This window comes from Eptatretus burgeri, chromosome 2 (genome assembly GCF_056783735.1).
Source record: "Eptatretus burgeri isolate ZD-2024b chromosome 2, Ebu_testis_v1, whole genome shotgun sequence".
NCBI lineage: Eukaryota > Metazoa > Chordata > Myxini > Myxiniformes > Myxinidae > Eptatretus > Eptatretus burgeri.
The window spans coordinates 154751909-154775623 of NC_140962.1; the positions used below are offsets into that span (position 1 = coordinate 154751909).

The window sequence follows — 23715 nt, forward strand, 5'->3', positions numbered from 1 at the left end:
AAGGTCAAAGGGAGGGGGTCAAAGGCGAAGTTACGGGGGGATAAAAGGACGGTGTTCGTCAGTCAGAGGAGAGTCGCAAAGGAGGGTCGGAGAGTCAAGAAGAGGAGAGTCGGAAGCAGAGGGTCAAGACTTCGCGGGCGGTGGAGCTGCTCGTCGTGTGCGTTGGAGTCGGAACGGAGGGGACGGAGCTGTGGAAAGGCGGCGACACCAGACGAGGGGGTGCTCGCGTCGTGCAGGAAGCTGCACCCGAGGGAGGCCGACAGCGCGACCTGGCCGAGGTGGAGACGCTCGTCGCATATAATAAAGATCCTCTATACCCCGAGCATCAGCAACCCCCTCCTGATTCCCCCCGCGCTGAGATAGTGCGACCAAGGGGGCCCCGTTCCCACCCCCTGCCAGGCACTGTCCACGAGGCCCGCGGGTTGCGGGGCCATCGCCGCTCCGCGTCTCATCACCAGACGGGTAGGCCCGACCCGGTCTCGGCCTCAGGCCTGCCCCATTCTTGGGGGATTTCTTTTCCTTGGTTTTGGGTATGTGTTGTCGGCGCCGTCTGTGAAGTAGAATTGTATAAGTGTTGCCGTGTGCTCGGTAGTCGGTATTAGCTCTGCACTGTGTTTTCACTTTTATGTTTGCTTTTTGTGTAAATGGAATTGTGTTTTCTTTTTTGTGTGCATTTGGTGGAATTGTATTTGTGTGCTTCCCGTGTGCCGCGAATAAATGTGCTTTATTGTTGAACTGTTTCCCGCTTCGCTTCGTCTTTTTCCTCCATTGAATCCCCATCTTGCTTCACGTAAAGGGTTGGTAGTGGGCTGAATACGCCCGATAATTAATCGAACCGTCGAGGTCGACGATAACACCGCTCGGTTATTCTGATAGTACGGAACGGGTCGCTTAAGTGGCCCGTGTCCGAAGTCGACCTGCGGCGAGGTGCGATCGCCCGGTCTACCCTCCGCGTGGGTACTTAGGTAGTTCGAATTTGGCGAGCAACCCTATCCCACGCGGGGGCTGATTGGCTCGATCGCGGTGAGACCGAAAGGTCCACCCGTGACTGGTTCCCGGCGTTAGTCCGAGAGGGTCACGACTGGATTGTCCGTCCGGTGGGCGACGTGCCGCGATTCGAGTTACGTGGCCGTCGCACGCCGGCGGGCGCGAAATCCGCAACAATATATATATATATATATATATATATATATATATATATATATATATATATATATATATATATGTATATATATACATACATATATATATACATATATATATATATATATATATATATATATATATACAGTATATATACATATATACATATATATACATATATATATATATATATATATATATATATATACATATATATACATATATATATACATATATATATATATATATATATACATATATATATATATATATATATATATATATATATATATATATATATATACATATATATATATATATATACATATATATATATATATATATACATATATATATATACATATATATACATATATACATACATATATACATATATGTATGTATATATATATATATATATATATATATATCGTAGTTAGCATGGATTTATCAAACCGGGATCATGTTTAATAAATTTATTGGAGTTCTATGAGGAAATTTCTAATTGAGTAGATGAGGGAGAGGCTGTGGATGTCGTTAATCTCGACTTTCACGAAGCTTTTGATAAGATATCACATTGGAGGTTGTTAGGTAGGATAACGTCAGAGTGACGAATAGAGTCGTCAACAGGATTAGGGATAAGAAGCAAAAGGTGGCGGCTGTGAGTGGGAGGATGGCTTGCTGGGATGATGTAAGTAGTGGGGTAACTTTGGGGTCAGTACGAGCACAATTATGAGTCACATCTAGCAAAGGTTACTCGGTGCCTCCTTCCACCCGTTCTCCATCCCAATCCACTCCTTCCCCTCCCTCCTCCCACAAAGGAATTTTTGCAGGGTGTATATGAAAGTGTATGTCTCAGCAATTTTCCCGGCAGCCTCCCGACTCATTAATTATGATAGACATCAGAGTACCCACCCTCTGGGTGGGTCGAGTTTGCCCATTACTTCCTGGAAAATGTATAGTCTGTGTTTTGGAAGAAGATTACAAATGTTTGTGTTGAGTGCGCTTCAGGTTCTAGATGGTCGAAAGGATACAATAAAATTGTGGTTGGCATCGAAGGGGTCGAAAGGGTCTAAACTCTCAAGTATGTAAAAAATGTCCAAGTGGTCTAAGTTCTAAATCGTCAAGGGTCCAAGCTGTCCAATCTGTCTGAAGGTTGTAAGGGGTCTTAAGGGTCTTGTGGGTCTTTGGAGTTTTAGTCAAAAGGGTCTTTGGGGTCTAAAGAGTCTTAAAGGGTCTCCGGGGGTCTTTAACTGATGTTGTGGATAGAAATATTCTTCGGACAGACTTCTCTGTGTGCCAAATTTGGTGGTTGTCGACCCAGCGGTCTTTGCAAAAATACCACGAACATACATACATAGGACAGACAGACAGACAGACAGACAGACAGACAGACAGACAGACAGACAGACAGTCAGACAGACAGGCGGCCGCCAAATTTTATTTACTGTACATACGAACAAACACCCTCTCCGTGCAGGGGCAACCGGGAGGGGATCACGTGTATGTGCCCACCATGGGGACAGACGATGGTTTGTTAATACCCTTATTGCTCAACGACCGCAATTATTCCCACGTTATTGCGTGGTTGGGTGGGGGAAGCTTGGCCCAAGTCTTTCACGAACCAGCTGGCCAGGCCTGACGTTCAACTCAGGTTCAGGCAGGAATTTGTAATTTGTTCAGAGTGCCACCGATAGCTCACCTACTCTTTGTGAAGGACACTGTGGGATCTTTGAAGTCCACCAACTAATGCTGACAGACAGGACGCCAGTTTAACATCTATCTGAGTAATGGCACACACATTGATAAATCACCTTGCCTTTGAAACACTGAGATAGCGGGAAACACCGGGATGACAGCCAGGTCGGGATTCAAACCCAGTCTTGACAGCTTAGGGTAGAGTGTGCATAACTTGAGATCATCCTGCCAGACCCCCGTGTTAATCCATCCATTGGGACCATACTCTGTGCAGAGCGTTGGTGCTGCCTAAGCAATCTCCTTGGCTGTTGGGCACAATCCTGGACGGGTCGCCACATCGACACAGGATACCAGCACGCTGGCACTCATTTTGCCGACCTCGGAAGGATGACAGGCAGAGTCAACCCCACCTGGTATTAATTCAACAAACGAGGGGGATTTGAACTCAGGATCCAAGGATCACCAAGCCCACAAGCCTCACCATCAAACCAACACCATACCCCGTGTTAATATTATCATCATAATGCTATCGTCATTGTATGGAATCGACCGATTAATTTGTGGTTATAATAATTTTGATGAAAAATTTATTTCTTGGATGACATCGAGGCTGGAGTCGAGATTGGAGGAAGATGTATCAATAACTGATGCTGATGATAATTGTGGTTATAATAATTTTGATGAAAAATATAACTTGGATGACATCGAGGCTGGAGTCGAGATTGGAGGAAGATGTATCAATAACTGATGCTGATGATACCGCTGGGTTTGCATAACGTAAAGAGGACTCGATGAAACTGATGCAGACGGGGAAGAAGAAAAGTGAAAAAGCTGGTCTTCATTTAAACCTCAAAAATTATTAAAATTTTGTCAACTGAGAAGATCGATGTGATCAGAAGGGGTGTGTTCCATGACCAATCAGCTTGATTTTCAGCACTCAAGCAAGCACTGCAACAAAACGGTTGATTCGGAACAGCTGGCTTGGGAAGCGGTAGAAAGCTGATTGATTATATGGAACACACCCCCAGTGGATGGGGTAATGGCTGCAACCAAGCTGTCTCTGCCAGAGCTTCGGAAAGCAGTGCAGGATAGGGATGTTTGGAGACATCCGGTTACGAATGTCAACAAAAATCGGCCACGACTTAAGGGAACTGGATAACTGCTTGTAATCCGATAGTTGTATCAACCAGCGACTGTTAGCCGATACAATGCCCACGCGTGCACTTGGGCCGTAAGGGGTCGGTGGCAATATCGCACATCACATTGGAAACCATGGTTGTGAGAAATCACACACAAGGCCCAAATATATGTTATGAACAATCCATATGCTGTCCACATATAATGCGATTGCTAGAAAAATGGGACAGGCATTACGATTCATCATTCATGCGTAAAGACTCATGCAAGCAGCATTGTTAACGAGAGATCTTTGCCGCTTAGATCTAGGCCTAGCAAGTCGAGATGGCTCTGATCCGTTCGTTTGAGAGCGATGTGATAAGCATAGAATGCCTTAAACACGTTGAGTTTCCTCCAAATTTCTCCCGTTTAACAGCGACTGTTTAAAAATGTAACTGTATGTTGGACAGAATTGACTGAATTGTTTGTGGTTGGAGTGTCAAGGGTGGGTGAGGGGTAGGCAGAGAGCACAGTGTCAGGTGGGTATAAATAAATTGCCACACGGAGTGGATTTATTTCGCATTGTTACTTGCTAAAATCGAAGTTTTTTGTTTTAGTATATTGGTGGTGGACATTGTTATTCTGTCTGTCTGTTGGGTGGTCGCTAGACTACCGTTATTCTCAGGTTTTCTGTCTGTCTGTTTGTTTGTATGTAATGGACAGCTCCAGAGGCCAGAGGAGTCAACCAATTTTGATGAAACTTGACTGGGAGGTTCATACCAGGATCTAGTTGTATGCTTTTGAGCACCGTTGCTATGGACGCCACCGTTGCCTATCAACGGGACTTTGAAATTTTTGAAAAAAATCCGAATTTTATTTTCGAAAATCAAAAATCGGCTTCCATGCTTTTATGTGCACTACAATCAACCTCTTTGTCAAAAAATTTCAGCCCGATCCATCAAAAACTGTATGACTAGTATGCAATTATATAGCGACCACCCATGTCGCCTACCGGCTTGTCTGTCTATCTATCTGTCTGTCAACGGCCTGCAGGTCACAATTTTAAATCCATCTTTGTGAAACGTCATCGCCTGGTGGAGTTTGTCATAAGCAAGAAGTCGATTGTTTTTGAGGTCAAAAGGTCAACATGGGCCAAAGTTCAACAACTTTGTAAAATTTCTAAAATTATCAATTTTCATCCAATTGAGTTGAAATTTTATGAGTTGCATATTTTTGTTCATTGAATTCAACCACAAATTATTTTTGAGGTCAACATTGGCCAAAAGGTCAACAGAGGCTAAAGGTCAACAAATTAAGGGGAATTTCTGAAATCCTCAATTTTCATCCGATTGACTTGAAATTTGAAGAGGATTCGCATATCAGGTGATTGAATTCAACCAACAAATATTTTTATGGTCAAATTAGTTTTAGGGATTTCGCAAGTATTGTGCTCTGCACGGCATCTTTCTTGTTGATTTATTTTATTGCACATTTATTGTACAAATTGGGAAGATTAATTTTGTGTTTCAATGAAATCAATGAAATTAGTCGCAAGATAACAGGGTTTTGTTTTGTATTCCGAGGGGAATCAATTATAAATCAAAGGATTTAGTTTTAACACTGCACAGAAATTTAGTGAGGCCTTGTTTTATAAATATTTCCAAGTGTTTGTGTGTTTGTATGCTACTCTTTCAAGGCCGAACCATAGCACAAAAGAGGCCCCAAATGTTGGGTGTAGGTGCTTCAGAATCTAGGCAAGGTATCCTTCTTTTTTCTTTTTTTTGCATATATTTTGCATAGTATGTGCTGGAGATACCCAGGGTCAGGTCCTGGGCACAACCCCCCTGTATGTTTGTCCATAGAGCCCATTCAATGGTTTATTGCCTTAGGGGATTGTGGGCACAACCCCCAACCTCCCAACGCAATAATCTGCATGATGTGTTTGTTGTCTGAAAAATCAAGAAACTGACTTCAAACAAGGAAATTAGGCCATTTGGCCCATCATTGCTGTGGTACACTCTGTTTTTTTTTTTGTTTTTTTTGCTACAACTTTAAACATCAATCTTCATGATGGTTTCATTAAGTCTAAGTAACCTGATCTTGATCGGGTGACCCTGAAAAAGATTCAGGCGTTCGGTACGTGTTGTGCATTGAAAACGTTGAAATCTTATAATAATTTTTAAGTGTTTGTGTGTTTGTCACTTGGCGAAATAATTCTGCCAAGTATGTTGGTTTGTAGTGTCGGTTTGTCTGTTTGTCTGTCTGTCTCTGTTGTCACACGAATTTTGTCTGCAGTTTTCAAGCAATCCTTCTGCAATTTTTTTTATGTGTGTGGGTGACTGACCAAGGACAGCAACTCATAGTTTTGGTCAAGATCTAGATTTTGGTCTGCATACTAGAATTTTTAAAGTGATTCTTCACCTTTGAGAGATAGGGCCAAAAATTATATACAGCACGATATCTCAAAACGTTATGGACGGGTTCGGGCAATACTTGGTGGATAGGTTGGGTGTGTGATGAGGACTAATCAATTTAATTTTGGTGAAGGTCTGAATCCGAGAATTTTTAAAAAAGTGATTCTTCACTGTTGAGAGATGGATCTAAAAACGATATATAGCATGGTATCTTAAAAATTATGGATAGATTCGGCCGAAACTTGGTGGACTCGGTTGTGTGTGCGACAAGGACGAATTGATTCAATGTTGGTTAAATGCGAATCCGGATACGATTTATCTTATAAATTTTCAAGTGTTTACAGGATACACCATTTAGAGATTGGACCAAAAATGAGATATGGCACAATATCTCAAAACATTCTGGACAAGTTATGATAAAACTAGGTGGATGATTGATAAGGTGACAAGAACAAGCCAATTCGATTTTGGTTCAGGTCTGGATTCAGATCTGGCCTATCAGTGGGATACAATTACGTTTACTGTTCGGCCTGGTGGAGGTATGTGCTCAACCGAGTGCCGTTCTAGTTCGTTCTGATTCACCAAGTTTCGCTCTGTGAGTGATTTCTCGTTTGTGCGTTACTCATTCATGGCCAAACCGTCATAGCCAGAGGCCCCAAATTGTGGGTGTAGGTATTTTTGAATATGGACAAGGCTTTTAGCTACCACACTTTGTCCTGGGAGCCCGTATTGAGCTCACCAAAGGCCGCTACAAAGTGTACATTTGGATGTGGGGTCACAGTGTTGTGGCCGGCCGGCAAGCAATAGGAAACCACCATGAGGCCAATAACTCCTTTTTTTCAATGTCCAACACATCCAACAACGAGCTTTTCAATATAATTTTTCCGTACAGCTCACTATGTCCAACAACAAGATTTTCAATGTCCAAAACATCCCAAAACTCCTGGCGGGAAAAGCTCACCTGGCCCGGTAGTGCGGGTCCCTCCCCCCGCCCACCCCTTCCCAGGCAGTGCATAACCCCTCCGGTCGAGAATATTGTGTACAGTTTTGGTCACCATATCTGAGGAAGGATATCAGTACCAATGAGAGGTTACAGCATTGAGCAACTTGATTAATTCTGCGCCTACCTAGAGTCAGCTATGAGGAATGTTTTGAAGAGACAGGACAGTATACATCAGAAAAGAGGTGATTACAAGGAGATACAATGGAGATGTTTAAAATCATGAAAGATATAGACAAGATAGGTGCAGTGGAGTTTTTCATCAGAATGGACAGTGTTAGGACCAGGGGCCACAGCTTGAGGATGAGATGTTAGGAAAGTATTAAGGTGAGGGGGGTTGGGGTTGGGGGAGGTAATCTCTTTCAGGAAGAGTGGTTAATGCATGGAATGGTCTTTATGGAAAGCCAGTGGCAGTGAAAGGGTTAGATAGGTTTTAGTTGCAATTAGATAGATTCCTGGATGCATTGGAGATGGGGGGGGGGGTATTGGGATTTTGCCTGTTCTTGTATGTGAATGGGTGATGGTGTCTGGGTTGGTGCAGCACAGGCATGATTGGCCGAACGGCCTCCTCCTGTGTCAAAGTTCATTGCAATCCCTTGTCTATGATCATTTGGACATTTGTACCCACAGTGTTTTGTGTATCATAAATGTTGAGCAGCTGAACTTGAGGGATAACTGGGAAACAATTCATCTCCAGCTGGTTAAATGTTATCTGATTGATGTTACGGATCTGATTGTGATTTGTTTGTTGTTGTTCCTGTTGTTGTTGCAGATATAACTGTTTGCCTTCATTTTATACCACAGAAGAATTATTAGTTTGCCATCAGTGTAAATTATGGCTGAAGAGGATGAAGCAAATGAAGACGTGCATGTGAAACTACTGATAAAAAACAGACCAAACATAATAGATGCGTTGATGCACGATCCGTCCAACGCTTTCGATGAAGCGAGAGCAAGAGGGGTTCTCAGCAGAGAAGATTATTGTGAAGTCGCAGGTGAAAACTCCAAAACAGCGGAAATCCGGAAATGCCTCGACATTGTGGATGGAAAAGGTGAAGAGTGTGCAAGGATCTTTGTAAATATCCTTCACGTACTTCTAGACTCGTACCCTCGTTTGGGATCCTGGATCAAGGATAATGCACGGAAGGAAAAAACATCTGTTCCTGGTAAATTCTCAAAGTTTCAGTTCCAAGTCAAAAAAAAAAAATAAATTCGATTTTATAAAATTTATTACCGGACTCTTTGCGATTATATTGTGATGATGTGTAAATACATCTTGGCGTTTGTTTTTTTTATTGATTGCAGATGCAGAAAGGACCATTCGGAGTTTACAGGATGACAAACTTTCCTTCTTTTTGAAAATGGAGACATCTTCATTTTCAGACGAGTTGTGGGAAACGTTTCCCGACCTGTGTGATGCTGTCAGAGAAGCTCAGCTGTTACCAAAGTGCCAGTTAAAGGTAAATGGGATAGAAAGTAACATTTCCTTGCAAAATAATACCTTAAAGTTTTGGTTTAATTTTGTTTCAATGTTTAATGATTCTGTTGCTGGAGTTAAAATGAAGTGAGGAATGTATGAAGATGAGATGAAATGTTTAAGGATCGTTTGGGAGGGGTTATAGGGAGGACAAAAATGATGGTGTTCTTTGGTGTTGTTATTAAAACCCGAAGGTTATTTAATCGATTGATGTCCAACAAGCTGGTTTGTTTGGTGAAACGATAAGGACGGGGTGAGCGTAAGGGTCTTACAGTGTGTCCAACACTCTTGCGAATGCCCACCTGCTGTGATTGGAACCTTAGTTTGGTGGTTGAAGCGCTGGAATGCTGCTTCAATGGTCGAAGCACTGGTGAAATGGATTTATGTTCGACAGGTGTCTTGAGAATGTGGTTTGAGAATGGAGTGCAAGAATGAGATCTGAGAGTGGGGTTGGAGAATTGGTGTTTGAGAATGAGGGACAGGATGGAGGTTGAGAATGACAGATGAGAATAAGGATTTTAGAATAGAGTATGAGAATGAGGGAAAGGATGCAGTTTGAGAAGGAGGTTTGAGAAGGGAGTTGGAGAATGAGGAAGAGCACAATGGGGATAGTTCTCACGACATTGACAACACATCTTTCCCTTCTACGGATACAAGGGGGGAGGTAATCTAACTAAACAAAATGCATGCTATGGATACATCTAAACTTCCTTTATGTGTTGGATGTAACTCCCTGGGGTTTTCCAAAACAACAACAATATATTATGATGCAAAAATGAACTGATTAGATTTTTGCATCAAAAGGTCAAAGGTCAGAGATCTTGTCAGTAAAAATGTGATACTAAAGAACAGCTGAAGGGATTTAAATCAAATTTGATACAAGTATGCAAGGAGATGCAAAATGTTGCTTCTGGGACACCCATTCAAATGAATGGGGGAAAAGGTGAAAACTATCTGACCCAAGCCTCAAAAGCTCAAAATGGGAGACTCACTGATGAAAGCACTTCTTCCCCCCAAATTAATCACAGTCCTTTCATATTTTCATTATACTCAAAGAGAAAACCAACGAATATTTGTCCATGTTCTACTTTAGGGAATAACTTAATTTTCTTATAACATTCCTTTCCATCGAGGAAATTCACAAAGAATAAATTGGAACTTGGTTCTTGGTTTAAGTATCTTGGTTGAGAAGAGATGAAATGATAAACTTCTCTTAATGCTCTTGTTTGACCACCTCCTGAGGCACATATCATTTTGAGATTGTGGTAAATTGTTTTTCCATTGTTCAATTGATAACCATCAAAGTTTTCAGTCCATTCAAGGATATTTATGTTTTTTCTTTACATCTTCCAACTTATTTGTTGTTAAATTTATCCGTTTTTTTTGTTTTATCTACTTTTACCCCGGTTATTTCTTCAATAAGACTTATTTGATATTTCTCACATTCATTATGTTTCCCATTTAAATACCTAGGCTGATTACATCTCCACTCTTTGGTTTGGTTATTGCTTGGATCTAGCATTTATAAATCAGTAAAAGACGACGGTAGCCCGTTAAAACCCCCAACCCAATATCTCAACACTTAAATATCTCAACACTTATACTAATAACCATAAGGGAGACTATTGACTCCATTCTCTAAAATATATCTTTTAACATCCAAAGCTCTTAATGCTTTCTTATTTACCTCTTCTGTAGATAATTGATGTTTATAACTTCTTAATGTATTCATTCTTCAATACTCTTCCTTCTTTAAGGTTAAACAGTTGGAATAATGTTTAAAGTTTATTGTTTCCTTGATTATATTTTTCTTCATTCCCTTTAGCTTCTTATCCCACCCTTCAATATTATTATTATCAATATATTTATAAGCATAAGACTTTGATCTCAATCCAATAAATTCACTCATTACCTTCCCACCCAATTCATCTTTACACTTTCCAATAACCTTTTTATTCTTTGATGAAAACAACACATCACCTGACTTATAATTAGTTGTATCATATATGTATCACTTATCAATCATATTCTCATATATATCACTTGTCTTAATTTCTAATATACAACTATTTGAATCCACATATACCAATGATACATGATCCTTGTACTTTGGTTTTAATTTATTATAGTAATAGTCATACATTAACGACTTTGACAAGTCAAGAATTGATGTTGTTATATAAATAGGTTTATCCATTTCAGTACTCTCTTTTTTCAAATTCATAGCACAAAAGTTTTCTGAAAACACCTCCCTCCGCTCGCGCAAAACTTGGTCTATTAATTAACTTTGAAGCCTGTTTCCAAGGTGTAGAAAGTCTTGTGTTTTGCCTATTCCTAACATTTTCCATAGTCTTTCCAAATACAGAATTATTCATTAATTTATAAAAGTCCTTCTCAAAATCTGTTTTTTCTTCTGTTCTCCTTTTTGTATTAATATCAATATACTTCTTTAACCAATGACATTGTTTAAATTTCAAAATCCTATGATTTTTCCCAACTCTCAATCCAGCAGATAAATATTGTCTCAAGTTCCTTTGATGCAAAACATAACTTTCTTTCTCATTTAATGTAGTAAGTAGCTTTTCTGCAGATTTACCTTTTTATATTAAATGACTCTTGGGAATCACTTTACCATTCTTTTCTTGGACTTTCTTTATCAGGGGCATAGGGTAGGTCTTTATGTTTGTTATGAAGTTCTTCTGGATACTTTAAATCAACCTCAAAATAATATCCAACTTCAGCTTCATCCAATTCATTTTGAGAGAAGATAACAATTTCTTATAAAACTTTTTCGTAATGTTTTTCTTTAACCCATTTTTTTTTGTATACCTTGGTCGAGGCTCGTATGAGAGCTAACACACAACTCACAGCAAGGAGGCATGAGACAAGAGGGGCGGGAGTGGAAGGGACAAAACAGTGGGGAACAGACACATTAGGTGAACTGTGGAAGGGAGAGGGATGGGGATGGGACGGGGAACATGGCGAAGAGAAGATGGACATTTTGGGGACTTTCAGGAAGGAAAGCAGGAGAAATGAAGGAAGTGGGCTTGGGTGGATTATCGGGGGTAGAAAAGATCGAGGATTTGGATGGGGGAAGATAAGAGGTGGTGGTGAACAGCTGTTTTGAAAGCCTGGAGGGAAGAATGGGAAAGAATAGAGTGAGGAAGTTTATTCCAAAGGCGGGAAAAAAGAGGAATGAAAGAGTGAAGATGAGCAGTGATTCGTGATTTTGGTAGTTTTACCAGAAGGGGGTTGTTGGTGGACCTTGAGTGCCCTGTGGAAATGTGGTGGGGACAAATCGCAGAGAGAGCAGGGGGGGCAAGGCTGGAGAGGAGTCGGTAGAAGACAGAAAGACCACCGACCAACCTGCGGTGATTGAGTGAGAGGCCCAAAGACTCAGCTTCATTGCGGGAGATGCCGATGATCTTAAATGCCCTGGTTTCGACAGCGTGAAGCCGAGAAAGGTGGGAGGCAGGAGCACCAGCCCAGAGGGGAGAGCAGTACTCCAGCAGGCTATGGACAAAAGCTTTGTAAGTGGTCAGGAGCTCAAGAGGGCCGAGGAAGGACTTAGCACGACGGAGGATTCCCAGTCGGTGACTGGCTTTTGAGGCGAGGTTTGAAATGTGACTTTCCCAGGAAATTTAAATTTTCCATAAGGTAAAGATTGAGACATAGCCCACCCATACAAATTGTTAGCATCATAATACATCAGGTAAGAGTTGTCCTCATTCTGATTATAATCAGGAAGATATTTGATATTTGCTTTAGCATATCGCTTGGAACATACTTGAGATATTCCTCCACTTTTAGCCTTCTCTATCATTAAAAGCATATCTATATCACTGATTAATTCCAAATCCTGTTTTGTCATTTTTAACATGGCACTCCAAGCCAAACCCGGGGCTGTGTAATAGTGAGCGGGGTCTAATCCAAAAGAATTTTCATAATGACAGACTGTTCTCAAAGTCTCAAACACATCAGTCAATAATAATACATCAGTTTTAAGATACAAATCAAGATATTCTCCAAGATTCTTCATAATAAACTTCTTCCAAATCTTTTTAGCTTGTGTACATTCTCCATCGGAAATATGAGTTTTATTCAACTTGCTATAGAAACTTTTTGGTGAAGGAAGTTGTGTTTCTTTAAACTCCTCAAATGAATCCATATAGTCATATGGATATATTCCATTTTGTGATGAGAGATCAATCTCTTCTTGATTTAAGAAATGTGATTTAAGATTCAGAAAGTTTTAATATTTGATGCTAAGTTAGATAATGGAATTGCCATAAACTTGAATGTGTCAAGAAATCTGATATGGGTGATGTGGGATGTATGAATTGTTTTTGTGAATGAGATGTATTTTTGTAATAACAGAAACCACAAGGAGTATGTTTTTGATATTTATTTGTGTATGATTTATTTGGATTTGGAAAAACGATATCTATCTTTTCAAGGATACTTTCAAAATCAGCATTTATCACAAATGGATGTTTTTTAGATTTGTTGTAATCTTTGAATTATATTTTCTTTCCTACTTTTGGTATATTAATTACAGTTGATTTATGATTACGACAGTATTTTGAATGTTGATTTAATCATTCTTTCGTATGAAAGAAGTTGAGACATCTCTTACAGGGATATGTTTTATTTGTTCTATTGAATACTTGTGAGGTGATTAATCTTGATAAATTTTCAATACAAACATAATGTGAATTTTTCCTTGAACTATAACATAGAAGGTCAATGTGTTTCATCATTTGTATAGTTATTTGAAATTTTTAATATCTGAACTTTGTTTGCATCTGTTAATCCATATACATTAACAGATAGATTTTTCATTTTCTCAAATTTAGGAATATCTCTCAATGACATTGGAAACTTTAAATCTTTAACATTTAGCATATTCTCGTATTTCTTATAATGTTCAACCCTTTCGGGTTTCCATTGTGGAAGATATAAGTGAGCAAGAACAGACCATAGAAAGCATTTATTATCTTTGTTTTGAATATTAACAACCACTTTCCTAAGTTTTATCTCTTTTTGAAAAACAATATAAGAAGAAGCTTTAAGAGGATCTGATTTTAATATGTGTATATCTAAAAAGATTATTTTTGTTATCGCAAATCCACCACCTACTACAGTGTTATCAACATCTTGTTATTTTCTCTGGAGTTCATCACAAACATCACATCTTACAAAATCTTGAAATGATGTGATAAAATGGGGGGTTGTCCTCCGAAATGGAGTAGTTTCATCACCTTCTCTTACCATATTCAATTCTACTCCCATATAAAACTTAAAACTTTTAATTTCACTTAATGTGTTTTTAATTACAGTTTCAATACTTTGTTTAACCATATCAACAGCTTCAATGATTGAAGATGGTCCAGGGTCTTTAAAGTGAAACAATCTTATTTTAATATGTCCTTTAAATGCCCCATCAGTGTTTTCAATTGAGAATTTAGTGTCCCTTTCCCTTTCTTCATTCTTCTTGTGTATGCATGATTGAAGGTGTCCACTATAATTTTTTTAAAAGAATATCAATATGACATCTATTACAATGTTTTGTTTCTCGTTCAAATGGAGATATTTGTCTGAAAAGATTGAATGTGTGTTTGTTGGTTTGAAGGTGTTTGTTATAACATTTATATTCCTGATTACAAACATCGCAGTATGTTGTATTCATCATATTTATATTGCAAAACTTTGCAAAAACTAAAATTTTCTTGATAAAAATTCCATTAAATTTATCGGTGAATCTGTGCTTAAAACCATTTTATCCACCAACTTTTTTCACTTCTTAAATACAATGTATCAAGACACAAAAGACAAGTTTCAATCAACCTCTACATTTGTAAATGATACTGAGAAATATGTCGAGGATGTAAAGTTGAACAAAGATAAACATAACAACTATTGGATAAAAACAATTATGGTGAATAATTTGAGTTCTTCATTTTCCTTCAGTGGAATGGCTTTTAGTATATCTGGAAGAACATCAATTAAAGTAGCTCTAACAAAAGTTTCTCCTCTCCTTCTGGCAATATATTCAAAACTAGAAAAAGCCATGAAACAAGAAAAAGTATCAAAAAAGAAAAACCTTATGGATGAAGCTTTGGAAAGAAAATATATGACCATCTGTAATATGCAAGGAGAAACTTGTAATTTTTTCAACAACCCAAAAGATGTAAATCTTGATGAAATAAAGGATGTGAATATATCAAGTGAAATGACATTTCTTTCAGTAGTAGTCTTGATGAAATAAAGGATGTGAATATATCAGGTGAAATGACACTTCTTTCAGTCGAAGTTAAGAACCATTTTAAAATTACCTTTAATATAAAAAATGTCGTCGTTGATTCTGTTAATTAAAAAAAGTATACAGATATAGATGGTAATGTTTTTTCTACTAATTAAATATGAGTCATTATTCAACTTAAGATTTTGAAGATTATGAGAGTGATGATAGTATCTCTGTTGGAACAGAAGACAGTTATGATACTGAGAGTTTGTGTTCAAACGATGATTCTGAAAGCATCAATGAGGGTACCGAAGATGATACCGAAGATGAATTTTGTTTGAAGTAAAGTGTTACTTTATAAATATGAACAGTATACTAGAGCTTGAGCCTTTTGAATTCCCTGATTCTCCGAATGACAAATTTGAGAATTGTCTTGCATGTAATAGAGTAGGATTAAAAACAGTCAGAAGCCCATAAACAATGTGTATTCTGTGATTATCTTCTAATTAATGAAGATAAAAAAGAACATAACTGTTTCAAAATTACAAGAAAAATGAATAACTTCACAAAATTAGCAAGAGAAATGAATGTTAAGTACGAGGATGATAATACACCTTTTTCTTACAAGAGAAGAGAGTGAACAAATGATGGTAATGTTTCATGGAATGATGATTTATATTACTAATGATTGTCATTTTCAGGGAAATATCAACACAATATATGGTATAAAAAAAATAATGGATTATCTTGAAATTTAACCTTAACTGAGGATAAAACATGGAGTTTCTAAAAAAGCCAATAAAAATTAAATAACCTGTTTTCCAAATATATAAATGAATGATGTTTTACCCATTTGGGAAAATAAGATAAAATTTAACAACCATAGCAATCTTACAAATTCATGAAGATGTCTCATAGTTGGTTCAAGTGGATGTGGAAAAATCTGCTTACTTTTGAAGATGCTCCTTACTCCCAACTTTTTTAAGATTATGATAATTTAATAATTTTCACAAAGTCAAGTTTTCAACCTGAGTATCAACTACTCTCACAACCTTTTAATGCGGGTCTTCAAAAAGAAGATATAATCGGTTCATTTAAACTTCAAAAGAAACTACATGATTATAACGCTGAAGATATAATACAACTATTTCGTGATACACAGAAATGTAAAAAGAAATCAAAACCTATAACTTGTATTCTTCGTGATAATACAGATGACATACCATCACCCCAAGATTTGGATAAATCAAAAAAGAACCTCAAATCTTTGATGATTGTGTTTATGAGAGAAAGCAAACGGTAATGGATAGCTTCTACACAAGAGGGAGACATTCTTCTTGTAATTGTATTTATCTTAGTCAAACATGCTTTCAACTTCCCCATCACTTAATAAGAAACAATGCTAATACTTTTTTTATTCAAGTTCAATTCAATAGATATAAACAATTTTTGGAGAGACAATTGTTCTATGTTGTGTCGTAGAAAATAATTTGGGGATGATATGAAGCACACGACTGAAAAATATAAATACATTGTTGTGAAACAAGATGAGATACTGAGGGATAAATATTTTATTTTGTAAACAATGACAGACATAAATGATAGTTGTTATTATCAATCTTGTAGGTAAATCTGCTTCTGGAAAAAAAAACTTTCAGAAATCAAGGTTCTTGAAGAGTAAAAATGAAAATATTGTGAGTTAAAAAAACAACACCATGTGATTCGTATTGTATCTACAACAACCAGAGCAATGTGACCAGGAGAATTTGAAGGTGAAGATTATTACTATATTTCAGTAGAGGAACATATGCGATTGAGGAATGATGGTCAAATATTTGAGGAGGTTTCTCTTGGTACAACAAAATATTCACATTGTAAGAGTGAGTTAAAGAAACTAAAATCTGGTGGTCTTGGGATATTAGAAAGTAATCCAGAAGGAATGAGACAAATTATGAAACATCCGAGTGGTAATGGAGTTAAGATTTTATCATTCAATTTTGATGTTGATGAAGAAACTCAACGCAAACGTATGAAAAGCAGAGATTCAAGTATTGGTGAAGAAAAAATTACAACTCGTATTAATGTTCATCAAGAATTTAATGAAATATTTAAAGAAAAGGATTTATTTGAACAAATCTACTTTAATGATGAAGAAAAGGAAAATTTCACTCTTGACCTTTACAATTCAGTAAATGATATTTTCCAATAAATAAATGGATGTGAAAGAAAGAGCAAGAATATTTAAGGAACATCAAGAGTTGGTTTCAAAAGTTGTAAAACAACAGGAAGACATAAAGAAGAAACGCAGACAGAAACTAATGGGTGAAGAAGCATTTGAAAGAAAACAAGAGAAATTTTTTAAACCACTTTTAAAAACTTCCCAACAAAAAATTATAGATGCTTCCACAGTTCCCACAATAGAATATACTCCTAAAAAACTTCAAATGTTAAAAGATTTTAGTCAAATGATGGAGTGAGAATAAGAGAATATAGGAGAATTGGAATATGATTATGAAGGATTATTTCAACAACTGGAAGAGATAAATCATCCCCATGATTATATTGTGAAGGCTCTTCAAAACAATCAATATTCAACGGATTCAAAAAGCTTAGCAGGTCTCATTCCAACAGAACAACCAGCAATATTCCATCTTGTTCAAGAAAAGGGATTGATATTTAATGATGAATTAAGGTTCTTTATTTCTGTTCAACCACCTGTTAAATGAACTCCAAGATTAATGCTTCTTCTTACAAAAGATGGAAGACAAGGTTCAACTGTGAGGGATGAATCAAAGTATTTTGATAAACCATTGGATATGAAAAATAAGGATGATAGAGTATATATTGATTTGCTGGACTCTCTTAATTATAGGGTCAATATATCTGATAAAAGTCGGAAGAATGAGAAGGAGAAACACAGTATTCAGGCTTTAAGTAGGCTTGGTTCAGGTGTTAGTTTTCTTCCAAATGACCCATCACAATTAGTTAAGACTATTATTGCTGTTTGGTAGTAAGAAGGCTGGAAATAACAATTGTTTTTATGAAGCATCAGCCATTTTAGACCAGTTGATTACATGAAAATAATTAATAAATGTCAACACAAAGACATTTTATAAGTTGAGAAGCACAATCCTTAGTTTTAATTTGACAACAAGCGACCACACATCTTCATTCCCATACCCACTACAACTAAATGCAACAAAAGAATATGAGGAGTCTTTATTGTCGATGGAAACTTATAATACCTTGTTTAATATCACAGAGAAAAATTATAAGTTTAGTTATAATGTGGGAAGTGGACACAAAACGATAACAGTTTCACCCAGAGCATATGAGATTTCTCAAATATCTTCCAAAATTGCTCACTTTATGAAAGAACAGGGCGATGAACCAAAAAATATTGTTATAGTTATTCAAAATCAACGATTAAACTTAAAAATAACTACAAGGTTAATTTCACAATTGATAATTCATTTAGAGAGTTATTGGGTTTCTCCTCAAAAAAGATTGAAACTAATGGGACATTTTACAGTGATAATGTCATTCAAATATCCTCAGGCATAAATTTGGTATTAATTCACTGTGATTTGATTGATGGTGCTTATAATGATTGAATAAGAACAAATACAATATTTTCATTCAGTGTACACTCAACCGCAATTGGTTCAATATGGAATATTGGTTCAATTCATAGATTCAATATGGAACCAAAAAATCTGGTTTATCTTCCCATGTCTGGAAAAACCATATACAGAGTAAATTTCAGTATTACCAACCAAGATAATCATTTGATTTCATTTAATGGAGAAATTATATCCATCAGAATTCACCGACGTGAATTTTTCCAATAAATAAATATGATGGTTATTATGAGGAAACACGAGTTGGGAAAATATAAAATAATTATAGGGGATGGGATGTTCCTTTCCTCATACCATAAGGGTGAAGGAATGTATCTTGGTTGAGGATAATACAAACCTAAGAGACAATGGGGCGTAGGACATCGATTTCGAAAAAAAAAAGGAGATGGGATAATTGATACTCAAATGGGTATAGGTTCACCTATTCTTAAATATAAAGACCTAATTGGTTCAACTGCTTCTGCTGTGGGAAATGTTGCGGGTGCTATAAAAAGTATAAAAGATGCCCAAAAGGAATCCCATAAATTGCAAACAATGAAAGAAATTAAGAAAGGCAAAACTCAGTTGTCTCCCCAAGAACGACAGAAAATAATTCAAACATTTGGGTCAGGGTTTCAGAAGTTTTATCATCATTTTTCCTAAATAAATACAAGTATGGAAGCAATTGATAGTATTTATGATTTGGATGATACCATTGTCATCTCAAACTCCACTAAAAAAGAGGACTACTTCAAGGAAATTGCTATTACTGGAACAGACAAATACAAATGGAACAAAAAGTTTTGAAATAAATAATCAACAAACTTATTTGAATCTCGCCAAAAGTTTCTTCTTGTGTAAATTTACATTCACTAAGGCTGCGCATAACACAAACACTACACTCATAAATGATTTCTTCTGGAAAATGTTGATAGTGTACATTTGTATATTGGAACACAAGAAGTTGAAGTGGTTGATTATGTCTCTGCTACATTTGAAATGATGAAATTTGCACTATATTCATTTCGTGATAGAATTGGAAAGGAGGCCGTCGAAGGTTTTATTCCTGATTTGGCAACAGGAACAAACACAAACCCTGGTTATCGTCAAAGAAAAGGAATGTATAATGATGATACAAAAGCAGGTAGTAGTTTTACTGTGGCAGTTCTTCTTAAAGGTATATTTGGATTTTGTGATCATGCTGAAGTTCTGCATGGACTTAAAATTAGATTTCAACTGGAAAGGAATGATAATGAAAATAGAGTAGCTTTTTCGTGCTGCTAATGCTTTTGGTGCTCAGAATAAATTTGTTATTGATGAAACGAGTGGTATATTGGTGAATATACTCCTAATCTTAAAACAGAAGAGATGTTGAAAAGAAGACTTAACTCAAAGAAACTACTCAATGTATCATACCTTAAAAGAAGATGTCAACACGTTAAACTGAACCAAACCACTTACACGTGGAATTTGGGTGTTCTGGAAGGAAAGCCACGATACCTGCAGCTCATTTTTAAGAAACCAGATGGTGATACTGCTACTGATAAGAATAATGTGTTGAGTGATACTGATAAGGTGAAACAACTTCACGTTTCTCTAGATGGAACATTTTATCCACGAGATAGATTGGAAATTGATTGGGGAAAAAATGATTACGCTGAAGCATGCAAGTCTTACCAAAAGGTGTGTGAAGGCAATGGAAATAAAGAACCCATTTTGGCATGAGAGCATTTCAAAGCCTGTATACAACTGACGTGATTGACCTGAGCACTCAAAAGGAAACTATAAGGTCTAATAGAGTGGACACTTCCCTATACATTGAAAGAGGAGAGAGTGAAGAAGTTGATACATATTGTTTGCTTTTGGAAGAAACAGAATTACAGAGTAATACAGATAATGGTGTTATGATTAGTCTCACATAATTTTTTTGATAAATAAATTAGTAAAGTACCAACTGGGTTATATGTTAATCAAATCGATCTTCATAAACTATCATCTTGTATTCAAAATCAAAACCCTTTCATGATTAATGTAAATACAATTCAGAGAAAATGAGCAGTAAGAATTGATGTTTCGCTCACAAGAGAATAGGTGAAAATCTTGAACGATACTGGCTCACTTAAAATTAAAATGTCAAAACCAATGTTGAACAAATATTCAATAAAAGAGACGTGTGGAGGATTTCTCCCATTTCTAATTCCTTTATTTGCTGGTTTAAGTGCGGCTGGGGAATTCTCGGTGGTATTTCAGCAGCGGTGAAAACTGCCAAGGAAAGGAAAGCTCAAATCCAGGCTCAAAAATTGTTTGAAAGACATAACAAAGAGTTCGAGAAACAAATTAGTGGAAGTGGTGTAATTGTAGATTTTGCTGAAAAAATTGAAAGCCTACCTGATAAAGCAAGATTGTAAGTTGAAGATATGCTTTCTTCTGTCGCACAAGCAGGTGTAAGATTAACCAAAAGGGGTAATGGATTATATCCTTCTCACAAATAAATGAGCATTGATGAGTGGTTTTAAGAATTTGGAAAGAATACAACATCAATTTAGAACTTGTCAAATATTGTAAGAAATTAAAAATTGATAATGTGGTTATATGTATGAGAGATGAGTTAACAAACTTGTTTAAATATACAAATAATATTATTTTGAATTTAGAAGAGAATAATGAAAATGGTTCTCATTGGCTGTGTATTTATAATAATCAGGTTAAATATTATTTTGATAGTTAAGGTCTTCCACCACTTGTTGAAGTCATGAAATTCTTGCAGAATGGTGTTTATCAAACATTTCAAGTCCAAGATTTAAATTCCAAGTGTTGTGGTCAATTATGTCTATATGTGTTATTTCAACTCAACAGAAATATAAAAATTTATGATGTTATTTTTTAATCTAATATAAATGATTTTGTTGGAAAAGATGGTTCTCCCTTTGGTGTATCCCAAGAACTGGATTTTGATTTATCAAATTATTTCACAAACGCACAGGCTGAACGACAGAAATATAGTATAGCAACAAATATTGATATGAAAAATGCTTATAAATTAATAAATTATCCTTACCCGACTGATGCGAATGACTTGGTGAGATTAAGTGATTTGTCACAACATATATATCCTTAAATAAAATGGCTGTGTATTCAAAAGATACAGAAGTGTTGATTTTATCTCTTGGTCACACACAATTCACAGTTCCAATTAAAATAAAATTTTATAAAGAAGGGCGTATCGTTTGTATGAGAATAAAACAATGGGGATATAATATGAATGATTTAGAGTATAATTGGTCATTTAAAATTAACCAAGAAGACCTGGGAGAATTAAATCGGTCTCGTAAGCAGAATATTATCCACTTGGTGCCGAGAATGAGATTTCTAGGAGCACGATTAGCAAACAACAAATAAAAGAATTTAATAAGGTGAAAATCAATAAAAGCTTTGCCGTAGTTTATATCATGAAAACTCAAAGAACAGGATTATATATCGGAAGCAAGGGAATACAAACTGATTTAACTATGGGAAGATGGGGAGGTATTTCCTGTCATTATGTTAATCTATCATATATTTCTGATACATAAATGACAGCAAGAAGGCTTCAAGAAAATTATCATTTCTGTGTCCAAGCATACCTTCAATAAAAGGGTATTCGGTATTTTATTAAATTTGTTCTACAACACAAGAATGGGGTATTTTCAATAAAATATTGGCTTTATACCGATGTGAATAAACCAACAACTTTGGATTTAACCAAAATGTTAAATAATGAAAGAATTTTGAAGTTAAGAAAACACAAGGCTCTTTTAGAAAATCCGAAGAAATTTTATTGGTTTCCTGTTGTAAAAAAATATATTTTGGATGCAGGAATGTCAAGAAATCCAGATGAATACATATAATATATATATATATATATATATATATATATATATATATATATATATATATATATATATATATGTATATGATATTCTGTGGGGTGAAAGTAGATCAAGGATAGTAAGGGATGAGGAAGGAGTTCAAGAAACTGAGACAAGGAGGAGAGGGAGAAGGAGTAGAGGGAGAAGAGAGATAAGGAGGAGAGCAAAAAGGAGGAGAGGGAGAAGAGAGAGAAGGAGGAGAGGGAGAAGAGAGAGAAGGAGGAGAGGGAGAAAAGAGAGAAGGAGGAGAGAGAGAAAAGAGAGAAGGAGGAAAGAGAGAATGAATAAATATAAAAATATGGAAACCAGTGAGATTATAAAAAAGATTGAAAGTATTGCAGAAAATAAATCTATCTCAACACACTGAGCAGGAAAACAAAGAATTGACAAGTCTATTAGAAATATATACGTCAAGGGTATTAACATCAAGTTCACCAAGAAGATGTTGATGAGAAAGTGGAGATAAAGAAGAGAAAGAAGGAAAATATTATATTATTGATGATGTTGGTTTAATTCACTTTGATTAAAGTTTTAAATTTTTTTTCTTAACTAAATGGAGGCGAGAGTGAAGACATTTCTAAGGATTATTTTTGTTTTAAAAATTAAGACTCAAATGTGCATGTTGGAAACTAAAAAGGCTGTGTAGGAATCGCACTGTGTAGGAATTTTTTTCATAAATAAACGAGTTACTGTCTCAAATGTAAAAAGAAAACCAAGAGTAAAAATATCTCGTATGTTAAAAGTAAAAATAATAGGGTTAGACAAAAGGCACATGTTCGGTGTGTGGCTCTAAAAAGAGTAAATTCATCACCAAACACAAACGAGGGGGAGATATACAAAAGTTTTTATCAGGAAGTAAATTTACAACAACTGGAATACCTAGGGAATTGCATCTACCAGGATATTCGTTCTGTGGTCCAGCAACAAACTTGAATAAAAGATTAGATGAGGCAGACAATCCTAAACCTTGGTCTAAACCTAAAAATAGAGTTGATGAAGTGTGTATGAGGCACAATATTGATTATGAAAATAGCACGACATTGGAAGAAAAACACGAAGCAGATCGAGAAATGTTGTATAATTTCTCTTTGATAC

At 36.3% G+C, this 23715-nt stretch overlaps 1 protein-coding gene across 5 annotated transcripts in view; it reads left to right on the top strand.

Annotated features, from left to right (window-relative positions):
* Positions 1-23715, top strand: part of LOC147033634 (NACHT, LRR and PYD domains-containing protein 3-like) — an 84679-nt gene that overhangs the window by 13157 nt on the left and 47807 nt on the right. For 4 of the 5 annotated variants that reach the window (XM_085871697.1, XM_085871693.1, XM_085871695.1 and 1 more), the window contains exons 2-3: positions 8144-8537; positions 8677-8831. In XM_085871697.1, coding sequence (XP_085727823.1) covers positions 8207-8537; positions 8677-8831 — 486 coding nt within the window. In that variant the 5' untranslated portion in view covers positions 8144-8206. The remainder of the gene's footprint in view (positions 1-8143; positions 8538-8676; positions 8832-23715) is intronic. The other variant, XM_085871696.1, reaches the window with a different exon arrangement.